Source organism: Rhinoderma darwinii, chromosome 1 (genome assembly GCF_050947455.1).
Source record: "Rhinoderma darwinii isolate aRhiDar2 chromosome 1, aRhiDar2.hap1, whole genome shotgun sequence".
NCBI lineage: Eukaryota > Metazoa > Chordata > Amphibia > Anura > Rhinodermatidae > Rhinoderma > Rhinoderma darwinii.
Window position 1 is genome coordinate 483,684,726 of NC_134687.1, and position 12,638 is coordinate 483,697,363.

The 12,638-nt window shown below is 42.8% G+C and overlaps 1 protein-coding gene across 2 annotated transcripts in view; it reads right to left on the minus strand.

Moving 5' to 3' along the window:
• Positions 1 to 12,638, minus strand: part of SH2B3 (SH2B adaptor protein 3) — a 191,306-nt gene that overhangs the window by 144,753 nt on the left and 33,915 nt on the right. Inside the window, exons 2-3 of one of the 2 annotated variants that reach the window (XM_075854769.1) lie at positions 3,397 to 3,438; positions 2,187 to 2,987 (exon numbers count right to left, since the gene is read on the minus strand). In XM_075854769.1, coding sequence (XP_075710884.1) covers positions 2,187 to 2,960 — 774 coding nt within the window. In that variant the 5' untranslated portion in view covers positions 2,961 to 2,987; positions 3,397 to 3,438. The remainder of the gene's footprint in view (positions 1 to 2,186; positions 2,988 to 3,396; positions 3,439 to 12,638) is intronic. The other variant, XM_075854770.1, reaches the window with a different exon arrangement.

The following is a 12,638-nucleotide window of genomic DNA, read 5'->3' on the forward strand; positions in this document are numbered from 1 at the left end:
TATGCATACATTCTAGTGCACACAAGTTTGCAAATAATCTCTGAAAGTTTGATTACTTTGTTATCTAGTTAAATAGTGTTATTACATTTTACAGATTCACCATATTCACCGCATATAAATATTAACATCCCAGCACCCTTAAAACCCCTTTTATTAAAGACCAGGCCAATTTGAGTTTTTCCATTTTTGGTTTTTCCTCCCTACCTTCCAATAGCCATAATTTTTTATTTCTTCGTCGATGAGGGCTTGTTTTTTGCGGGGCAAGTTGTAGTTTTCCATGGCACCATTTATAGTACCGCATAATGTACTTGGAAGCTGACAAAAAATTATTTGTGGGGTAAAATGGGCAAAAAACAGCGATGAAGCCATTTTTTTTCGTTTTGTTTTTACGGCGTCCATCAGTAAAAACGACATATTCACCTTATTCTACAGGTTGATACGATTACGGTGATACCAAATTTATGTTTTGTTTTATGTTTTACCATTCTTAAAAAAAATGAAAACTATTTGCTAAAAAAAAAAACTGTTTTGTTTTGCCATATTCTGAGAGACATAACTTTTTTATTTTTCTGTCAATTTAGCGATTTGAGGGCTTAAAATTTTGCGGGGCAAGCTGTAGTTTTCAATGATACCATTTTGGGGTACATGTGACTTTTTGATCACTTTTTATTCAATTTTATGAAGGTGACCAAAAAACAGCAATTTGTATGTTTTATACATATATTTTTTTACAGCGTTCACAGAGCGAGTTAAACAATGCTATATTGTGATAGTTCGGACTTTTACGGATGCGGTGATACCAGATATGTTAACTTTTATCTTTTTAACATTGCTTTAGGGAAATAATGGGAACAGGGGTTTTTTTTTTGAGCATTATTAGAAACTTACTTTAACAGTCTTTTGTTTTTTTATTAGTCCCCCTAGAAGTCTTGAACCAGTGATCGTTGGATTGCTTCAATAATAAACTGCAATACTAATGTATACAGTATATCGTGATCTTGATAGTCTCCCTTGAGGGATTCAAAGGAGTACAGATATGGCAGACCTGGGGGCCTTCATCACCGTCCTATCTCGTTGCAGGGGGGGGCGCGATGGCGTGTTTTAGGGGGCGCCCCCCTGATTCTAAAAATGTAAACGCCGGGTTTACGATTGACCGCAGCATTTAAGGTGTTAAATGGCTGGAATCAAAGTGATCATTGATTCCGCCCGTTGCAGTGAGGTGTCGGCTGTATAACACACCTGTCTCCCGCTAAGTATGGAGCGAGCTTAGCTTGTGAGCTCACTCCATACATCCCCTTAATGGCTGTCACGTACATGTACGTGACATGTTGTTAAGGGGTTAAGGCCTAAGGTAGCCATAGACATCAGATAAGGTTGAACAATCCAACCACCAAAAAAATATTTCCATAAGATGCTTGAATTCCTAGTGTTCTTGTTGAGAATAATAGTCCTGAATTACACTAGAGGAAATCATAGCAACTAGTCAAAAATACAATAGCCATAGAAAAAAAACAAAATGTCCGTGAATGCAATTTTCCTCTGATCAGCTGGATTGGGCATGTGATGGCTAAAAGCCACATGAATGTTTCCTCGATCCTATTGAAATGTATGGATCAGATAACAGCCATCTAAAGTATAGGGGGATCTTTAAAATGAAATAATGGAGGTAGATGTAGATGAATCAAAAAGCTGTTTATTCGATTCATATAGGTCTGTTTTCTGTGTACATGTATAGACAATTTACATTAACATGCACAATACAAGACCCATTGAAAGCAAAACTAAAATCTGGGATAAAATCTGCCCAAAAACCTTATAGGACCGTGTAAAAAATTACTTACTATCCGACCATGGTTTAACCTCAAACTGGACCGGAGTTCAAATTTTATTTATAAAAAGTATAAAAAGTTACCATATTATTTTTGCTCTATTACCTTTGTACAAGAAATAAAAATAAGACCCCCATAGTAGTAGTTTCAGACATATTTTGACAGGCCACAATAGCAGAGTTTCTGAGGTGATGAATTTTGGGGAATACAATAAAATTTTGCCCAATTTCTAAACAAGATCTGAACAAATGAAAGGCCGTGTTTTTATTGACTTGGGACCAAACTCTAACCAACATTAACAGTTTCCATTTTCCATAAAATTACTTATTCCTATAAACAAATACATGTTCCACTTACCTTGGGTGGATCAAACAACTCTAATAGGTATTCCTCATTTTCCAAAGGGATTCCTTTCCGTAAAATTAATCGACACCTCTGCCAAAGAGTCCCACTGTCCAAACTTGTCTCATCTACCATGCTGTAATTCAAATGTCCTTCCTTTTGGATTTCAACCACTGGCTCCCTTTTTAAAGTCCAATGCAAAATTCTTTTATGCCAGGTAGGTGACTGTGCCAAATCCGTGTCAATGTCCCTGACTTCCGAGGAATCTGCAGACTTTCTACGAAATATATTTCGAATACTCCTCCTGATATCACTGAAAGAGAATCGAATAAATTGTCTTGGAGGTGGGGGGGTGATGTTGCTTTGGAGCTCCTCAGAGCTCCATGTTTTTGGCACCTGTTGGACAGTTGGGTCATTAGTTGTCTGTTCAGTGTGTTCATGTCGAGCTGTCAAGTCCACCTCCACTTTTGCTGCAACCGTACTAGGAGGTTCCTCGGATGTCCTGCCACCTGTCTCTCTATAATCTTTTACTCTACTGAAGGGAAAGAATCTGTATTGGTCCATGCCCCAGCTGTCCCTCACCTCGTTCCTGAAATACTGTTGGAAAAGATCCGTGAACTGCAAGGAGAAGTTCTCCGCGGCCAGGATGTCATGGTGTGGATTTTGGTTAGCAAACAACCAATACTGCTTTGCCAGCTCTCTTGCAGTGGAGATGGCATGAAGCTCACAAAACTCATTCCAGCCCTGAGGGACGGAGGAACTTTCAGGTTGAATAGTGTCCCCATTCATTGCAGTGACTGAAGCAGTTGTGGTATGCTACGAAAGCAGAAAAAGGAAACATTAAATTAGGGGCTTTCCACTGCCAATTCACTGTCTTGCTTGCTTAGAGGAAGTTTTATAACTAAGTGTTCACTAGGTTAAAACACTTATTTCATAACATCAAGCTAACAAGCTCGTACCTCTGGTTCAACACAGATTATTTGAATCAGGTTACGGTTTGACATGAATGGTTGGCCTCCAAAAAAAAAAAAAAAGACAAATATTTGACAGCAAGAAGACAGTCTATGACATAAAGGAAATGATTTACCTTAAATAACATGGCAAGTCAAGGTGACCTCAATATTTTTAAATGTTAAACTATGAAATTAAATGCATTATTAAGTTCTGTTATAAGAAATGAATATGCCCCCCCCCCCCAAAAAAAACCAGTTTATAGCATACGTACATGCTATTGCTCCTTTGTGCAATGGTACCACTGTTTTCCAGCCTGTGAAATATAATACAAATAGTTAAGTGATCAATAAAAAGGATTGTTTCCACAAACACATGGATATATAATGGACAAGAAGGAGGGAATTCTGGAATATCAAACCCAAACACAAAAAGGTTATTTCTTATTATGATGATCCCAGTGACTGGCATCAATGATAATTCCACATTAATAAAACTTCCACAGTTTAGCCTTAAAGCGTATCTGTTGTATGTACTTTTGCTGCCCTGTCTGAGGGCAGCATAAACAAGTGACAAAACGCTGTCACTTATTAGTTAAAGAGGCTCTGTCACCACATTATAAGTGCCCTATCTCTTACATAATATGATCGGCGATGTAATGTAGATTACAGCAGTGGTTTTTATTTAGAAAAACGATCTATTTTCACCAAGTTATTACCTATTTTAGCTTTATGCTAATGACTTTCTTAATGCCCAACTGGGCGTGTTTTTACTTTTTGACCAAATGGGCGTTGTGGAGAGAAGTGTATGACGCTGACCAATCAGTGACCAATCAGCTTCATACACTTCTCTCCATTCATTCACTCTGCACATAGTGATCCTGCATTGTTCACTATGTGCAGTCACATACACACACATTAACGTTACTGAAGTGTCTTGACAGTGAATAGACATCGTGTCCAACCAGGACGCGATGTCTATTCACAATCCCAGCAGAGCAAGAGTGATCTCGCTGTAAGCTGTCATTTACATCGTGATCTTGCGAGATCACGCTTGCTGTGCTGTAAGTCCCACACAAACGTTACCTAAGTTTTGGGATTGTGAATAGACATCACGTCCTGGCTGGAGGTGATGTCTATTCACTGTCAAGACACTTCAGTAACGCTAATGTGGGTGTATGTGACAGCACATAGTGAACAACGCAGTATCACTATGTGCTGATTACATGAACGGAGAGAAGTGTATGCCGCTGATTGGTCAGCGTCATACACTTCTCTCCACAATGACCACTTGGTCAAAAGTAAAAACACGCCCAGTTGAGCATTAAAGTCATTAGCATAAAGCTAAAATTGCTCATAACTTGGTGAAAAATAGATAGTTTTGTAAATAAAAAACACTGCTGTTACCTACATTACAGCGCCGATCTCATTATGTAAGAGATAGGGTACTTATAATGTGGTGACAGAGCATCTTTAATGTTAAATAGTTATTAAGCATTTAGAACTTATACTTGCGTCGTGTGGCCAGCGCCACAAGTATGAGTTTAAGTATATTCGTATGTCATGCGGACTCTGATGCACACTTTTCTCAATATTACTATGCATAGGTAGAAAAGTGTCCATCAGCCGCTGAAGGAAGGAGGATCATGACATATATGAATATACTTAAAGAGGCTCTGTCACCAGATTTTGCAACCCCTATCTGCTATTGCAGCAGATAGGCGCTGCAATGCAGATTACAGTAACGTTTTTATTTTTAAAAAACTAGCATTTTCGGCCAAGTTATGACCATTTTCGTATTTATGCAAATGAGGCTTGCGAAAGTACAACTGGGCGTGTTGAAAAGTAAAAGTCCAACTGGGCGTGTATTATGTGCGTACATCGGGGCGTGTTTACTACTTTTACTAGCTGGGCGTTCTGATGAGAAGTATCATCCACTTCTCTTCAGAACGCCCAGCTTCTGGCAGTGCAGACACAGCCTTGTTCTCGAGAGATCACGCTGTGTCGTCACTCACAGGTCCTGCATCGTGTCAGACGAGCGAGGACACATCGGCACCAGAGGCTACAGATGATTCTGCAGCAGCATCGGCGTTTGCAGGTAAGTCGATGTAGCTACTTACCTGCAAACGCTGATGCTGCTGCAGAATCAACTGTAGCCTCTGGTGCCGATGTGGCCGACACGATGCAGGACCTGTGAGTGACGTCACAGATCTGCACTGCCAGAAGCTGGGCGTTCTGAAGAGAAGTGGATGATACTTCTCATCAGAACGCCCAGCTAGTAAAAGTAGTGAACACGCCCCGATGTACGCACATAATACACGCCCAGTTGTACTTTTACTTTTCAACACGCCCAGTTGTACTTTTACTTTTAAACACGCCCAGTTGTACTTTTGCAAGCCTCATTTGCATAAATACGAAAATGGTCATAACTTGGCCAAAAATGCTCGTTTTTTAAAAATAAAAACGTTACTGTAATCTACATTGCAGCGCCTATCTGCTGCAATAGCAGATAGGGGCTGCAAAATCTGGTGACAGAGCCTCTTTAAACTCATACTTGTGGCGCTGGCCGCACAACGCAAGTATAAGTTCTAAATACTCAAAAAACTATTTGACATTAACTATTAAGTGACAGCACACTGAAATTAGCGAATCTGTCACTGCTTTATGCTGCCCTCAGACAGGGCAGAAAAAATATCTGACAGATTAGCTTTAAAGTGATTTTCTGACAAAATCCATTTCTTAAATGATAATAGGACAAATCATAAAAGTGAGATCTGTAAGGGTATGTTCACACGACCTATTTTCAGACGTAATTCAGGCGTTTTACGCCTCGAATTACGCCTGAAAAATCGGCTCCATTACGCCTACAAACATCTGCCCATTGTTTGCAATGGGTTTTACGGTATTCTGTTCCCACGAGCCTTTATTTTACGCGTCGCTGTCAAAATACGGCGCGTAAAATGACGGCTCGTCAAAAGAAGTGCAGGACACTTCTTGGGACGTTTTTGGAGTTGTTTTTCAAAGACTCTATTGAAAACAGCTCCAAAAACGGCCGTAGAAACCGCAGCGAAAAACGCGAGTTGCTAAAAAAAACCTCCTGAAAATCAGGAGCTGTTTTCCCTTGAAAACAGCTCCGTATTTTCAGACGTTTTTGGTTAAGCGTGTGAACATACCCTAAAGGTCCAGAAGATAGGATTCCAGTCTGAAGAATCAGGGTTTTTTTTTCCCAGTGTAGAGGTGGCTGCACATGGGGAATTACTTTAGGGCTAATGCACACGACCGTAGTGATTTTGCGAGCTGCAAAACCACGGATCCATTATCTGTATTTGCAGTACATTTGTCCGCAAAAAAAAAACTTCTGTAGTGCAATCGTGTGTCATCAGTATTCACGGATCCGAAACATAACAAGGTAAGGCTGGAGTAAATCACGTGATCCGCAAATACGGAGAGTAAAATGACGTGTCCTGAGTTTTTGCAGCCCGGACTTGCGGCCCCCACATGCAACCATGAACATGGGGTCCTGTGCATGGGGCTATATAAATGAATGATAGCGCACAAACAAAAAACCATAGTCGGGTGCATTAGGCCTAAATGATTGGAAGTTATAGATACGATCTAGCTCAGAGGCATCGGTGACTCCCACTGTTTTCAATAGGGAGCAAGCAGTGCATATGTGGACATTTCTCCACTGGGAACAGTATACAGGATCCAAGATTAGCTGAGGCTCAGATGATGATTTTTTTTTTAAAGGGAATCTATTCTCATTAAATGACTTGTTTAAAAAAAACTTTTTTAAAAATGTTTGGTTCTGTTTTTTTGCTTTTAATTTTCCATGCTACAATCTATATGAAAAATTAAAAAAATTACTGATATCTTGCATGAAAAAAAAGATCTTTTCACACTGGCTACTGAGCGCTTACAATAGACTGGCACTTCCTGTTTTGTAGAGGTCACTTCTTGGAATTCATCTCATTCTCATTCTATCAGGGGCAGAATTAGGGTAAGTTCACACACGACAGATTTATTGCAGAAATTTCTGCGACTAAAAATGAGTTCCATACATTAGAATAGAGTGGTTTCCCTAGCATTTGCAGCAAGCTCCATTCAGGTGAAATCTCTGCGACAAAACTGCTGCGTGGGAATATGCACTTACTATAAGTCCTTATTCAGACGAGCGTATTAAATGTCCGTGTGCTGTCCGTTAAGGCCTAAATCACACGAGCGTGTTCGGTCCGTGATATACGGTCCGTTTGTCGGCCGCATTTCCCGGACAGAACACAGTGCAGGGAGCCGGTCTCCTAGCATCATAGTTATCTATGACGCTAAGTGTTACTACCTCGCTGCGGGACAACTGTCCCGTACTGTAATCATGTTTTCAGTACGGGACAGTAGTTCCATGGAGAGGCGGTGACGCCTAACGCCATAGATAACTATGATGCTAGGAGCCCGGCTCCCTGCAGTGTGTTCGGTCCGGGAAATGCAGTCAACAAACGGACCGTATATCACGGAACGAATACGCTTGTGTGAATTAGGCCTAAAGAAAAAAAACGCACAGCACACGGACCTATGCAATTTAATGGGGCTCTTCACACGTCCGTGGTTTTTCACGCAGTGTGTGTCCGTTGGGTGATGCTCTATTTGTCAGTTTTTACGGACCACGTTGCCCACTGAAGGCAGTGGTTGCGTGAAAAACACGGACAGCACACAGACGACATCTGTGCGCTGTCCGTGTTTTTCACACACCAGTTGCTAAAGAAATGATGAAAAAGACACTGATGCCACACGGTCATCTGAATCAGGCCTAAAAGGTAACGCCTCTATTATAGAGATGGAGGCAGATAAGACAGGATTTCCCTATTGACAATAGGTTTCTTATGTCCATATGGCTGCTGTTCACAGTCAGATGAGCAGGTCAGACAAGAAGGTTGCCACCAAAATCATGTAAAGAATATAGAATACAAAAAATATAGAAATCAGAAAATAAAAAAATATATTCAAGTATTTTGAATTAATAAAAAAAAAATAGCGAAAGTGCCACCAAGAATTGTTGAGAGTTAGAAACACATGGCTGCTTTAATCCACTCATGGCTTTGGTTAAAAAAACAACAAAACTGCATTGAGAACTGTGTGTGTGAATCCAGCCTAAACATGATGTACACATAGGTCTGCATAACCTATGAAAAAGAAAGACGTTCTATGACTGGGGCTACATTGGCCACACTCAAGATGAGCCAATAGCAATCAAGATGAGCATGCGGGAAAAGGGTGTGTGCATTTTGTCTTTATGCCTTAGGCTATATTCACATGACCGTAAAGAACCGCCGCGTGACGGACGTTTTTATAACGGCCATCACACAGCCGTTTTCAGAATGAAGTTCTATGGGTGTATTTACCCGGCCGTTTTGTTAACGGCCCATGAATACCAGCTGTCAAAAAAATAGGACGTCCTATTTTTGGCAGTTTTCACGGCCAGACGGCTCCCATAGAAGTTAATGGATCAGTTTTTCGGGAATCAATCCTTGTAACGGCTGGTAAAAACTGATACTGGCCGAGGACTACCCGCACACAGCGCTACTTTGAGCGCTGAGCCCGGGGAAGCCCCTGACAGCACTGTCCATATATGGACAGTGAAGTCAGGACTTTCAACTATGGAGTCCCCGGCCAGAGCATCGCAAGATCTCAGGCCGGGGACTCCTGTCTTGGACATATATGGACAGTGTCGTCAGGGGTTCCGTCTATGAGCAGAATCCCTAGCCATCGGGATTCCGCTCCTACAGGGAGCTATGTTCACACAGAGTTTTTTGGTGCTGTTTTTGACATGGAAACCGCATCGGAAACCGCGCCAAAAAACTGGCGAAAACACCCATTGATTTTAATGGGAGGTGTGTAGGTTTTTTCCCGTTAGCGGAAAGAAAACGCTTGCGGGAAAAGGAAACGCCATGCCCTTTCTTTAGGCGTTTCCGTCTCTGGCCTCCCATTGACATTAATGGGAGGCAGAGAAAGCAGTTTTCGCTGCGTTTTTTTCTCGCAGCGCTCAATGTCTGCAGTCAGGTCAAAATCTACCTCAAAATTCCTGAAGGAATTTTGAGGCAGATTTTTCCACCAGCAAAAAAACTCTGTGTGAACTAGGCCTTAGGGTATGTTCACACGGCGGGGGTCCGTAACGGCTGAAATTACGGGGATGTTTCAGCCTGAAAACATCCCCGTAATTTCAGCCGTACCGGCATGTGCAGGCGCTTGAACGCCGCGTCAATTACGGCCGTAATTAGCGCTGCTATTCATTGGAGTCAATGAATAGCGGCTCCAATTACGGCCAAAGAAGTGACAGGTCACTTCTTTGACGCGGGCGTCTAGTTACGCGCCGTCATTTGACAGCGGCGCGTAAATATACGCCTCGTGTGAACAGACAAACGTCTGCCCATTGCTTTCAATGGGCAGATGTTTGTCAGCGCTATTGAGGCGCTATTTTCGGGCGTAATTCGGGGCAAAAACGCCCGATTTACGTCCGTAAATAGGCCGTGTGAACATACCCTTACAGTTGTGCTATCCATTGGGGGAGGTGCTATCTACAGGGGAAGGGGTGGCGCTATCTACATGGGCACTGTGGCACTATGTGGGTTCTGGCACTTTGTATGTGGACACTATGTCACTTTATATGTGGGCACTGTGGCCCTATGTACAATGGGCGCTTTGGAACTATGTTGGCACTGGCACTTTATATGTGGGCACTATGCTATTATAAGGCCACTGTAGCACTATCTATAGTGGGCAATGTGGCACTATGTGGGCACTGTGGCACTATCTACAGTGGGCACAGTTGATCAGTTTTTAATGGCCATTTTTTTTCACTGTCGTATGAATGTAGCCTTAGGCTTTGTTCACACTGGGTGTGCGGCCACGTGTATGCACTACACGTATGCATCTGTATGCCTATACTGGTGCATACATCTGCATTTGAGTCCAATTGTAAAGAAATAAAACCTTATACCTAGTGGTATCCGTTTTTTGGGGGGGATCCAGTTGTACTGAAAAATGCAGTAAACTATGTTTTCAATAGTTAACAAAAGAATGTTTGAATAATGGTAGTCTATATACACGTTGGCAGGAGAACACATCGGACCCAAGCTCAGTGTGAACACAGCCTTAGGCCTCATTTACACGAGCGTGTGCGTTTTGCGCACGCAAAAAAACGCTGCGTTTTGCGTGCGCAAAAGGCAATTGACAGCTCCGTGTGTCATCCGTGTATGATGCGCGGCTGCGTGATTTTCGCGCAGCCGCCATCATAGAGATGAGGTAGTCGACGCCCGTCACTGTCCAAGGTGCTGAAAGAGCTAACTGATCGGCAGTAACTCTTTCAGCACCCTCGACAGTGAATGCCGATCACAATCTACACCAACCTGTGAATAAAAAAAGACGTTCACACTTACCATGAACTGCCTGCTTCCTCCAGTCCGGTCTCCCGGCCGTTGCCTTGGTGACGCGTCCCTCTCTTGTCATCCGGCCCCACCTCCCAGGATGACGCGGCAGGCCATGAGACCGCTGCAGCCTGTGCTTGGCCTGTGATTGGCTGCAGCTGTCACTTGGCCTGAATTGTCATCCCGGGAGGTCGGACTGGAGGAAGAAGCCGGGAGTTATCGGTAAGTCAGAACTTCTTTTTTTTTTTACACGTATATGTATATTGTGATCGAAAGTCACTGTCCATGGTGCTGAAACAGTTTAAGTCTTTCAGCACCGTGGGCAGTGACTGTCTCCTGACGTCGCGTACCCGAACATTTTTTGCCGGGTTCGGTTAAAACGAGTTCGGCCGAACCCGGTGAAGTTCGGTGCGCTCATCTCTAATTTGACACTCCGTTTGGATGTTTGTAACCAGAAAAGCACGTGGTGCTTTTCTGTTTACATTCATCCTTTTGACAGCTCTTGCGTGATTTTCGCGCATGCAACGCAGGACCGTCAGTGTGGCATGCGTTGTTTTCACGCACCCATTGAAGTCAATGGGTGCGTGTTGCGTGAAAAACGCAAGAATATAGAACATGTCGTGAGTTTTACGCAACGCACTCACGCTGCGCAAAATTCACGCATCGTCTAAACAGCCCCATAGACTATTATAGGTGCGTACGGCACGCGTGAAAAGCACGCGCGTCGCACGCGCGTATAATACGCTGTAAATGAGGCCTTACTCAGACTAAATTCTGTTTTTAGAATATTGAGAATATACAACATGCCTTTTAACAGGAAACACATGTCAGTCAGGAAATTAAAAACATAAAGTTAGTACATTTATAACTAATATATACAACATGTATTTATATGTTAGCTTATCTCTCATGGGACAATACTTCATCAATATTGCATCAACCAGAGCAAACATGCCAGTGTGGGCGTTAGTTTGTTGATAACATTCAATGTACAGTATCTTCAATGCAAACACTGGAAATAAACTGAATAGACCGAATTTTAAGAAACGCTAGAAGTCTATGAGAAATGCCAGTAGAAATAAAATTCATAAGTGGAGCATCTTAAAAAAGGCAAAGCCATATGGCACAACAGTGGTTATGTTATGTGCTTTAAAACAAGGTACTTAAAGGGGTTGTCCACGACCGGACAACTGATGACCTATCCACCCGACACCCAGACCCCGCACCGATCAGCTGCCTCTGGGTGCCGGATGTTTTGAGTATGCAGTAGTTGGAGCTGGAAGCAGATGGCTCTGACCACTGCGTAGCGGCCATTCTGCAGAACTGCAGCTCTGCTCCTATTCAAAAGAGCAGACCTGCAGTTCTGCAGAATGGCCGCTATGTAGTTGTTGGAGCCATCTGCTTCCAGCTCCAACTACTGCATACCGTTGAAAGCAGCAGGCGCCCGGAACAGCTGATCGGTGCGGGGTCCAGGTGTCGGACCCGCATCCGATCATATACTGATGACCTATACTGTGGATAGGTCATCAGTTGTCCGGTCATAGACAATCCCTTTAAGGTGCCCTTACACATTAGATGAACATTGGCCGAGCCGGACAATGTCAACAAGCCAGATCCTTTATTCTCATGGCAGATAAGTCACTGCTACAGGTGTCTGGCAGTGAATTCGGGTCCTTTTACATGACCCGATTGGGGCCATAACAACTAGCGTCAATCGACGAGAGTTCGTCGCTCGTTTGCTGCTTTCACAAGAGGCAATGATTGGTTATGTATGGGAACGATCATTCATCCTCATACATATCCACCATGTTGGCAGAACATATCCGTTTACGCATTTTATTGATCGCATAAACGAGCAGATCACCTGACAAACGAACGTTTGCTCATTCATCGGCTGATCATTGCCCTGTTTACTTAGGGCAATAATAAGAGATGAGTGGTCATATGAACGCTCGTTTGCCCAATCATTGGCCCGTGTAAAAGGGCCTTATTACCTACTACCCATTAAGTACACGTGCACACTTCGCCAAGCGTGCATGCGTAGGGGGGAAATCTGGAGGAATAGAAGTCGGCCGGATGAGTGATGAACCAACAGCTATAAG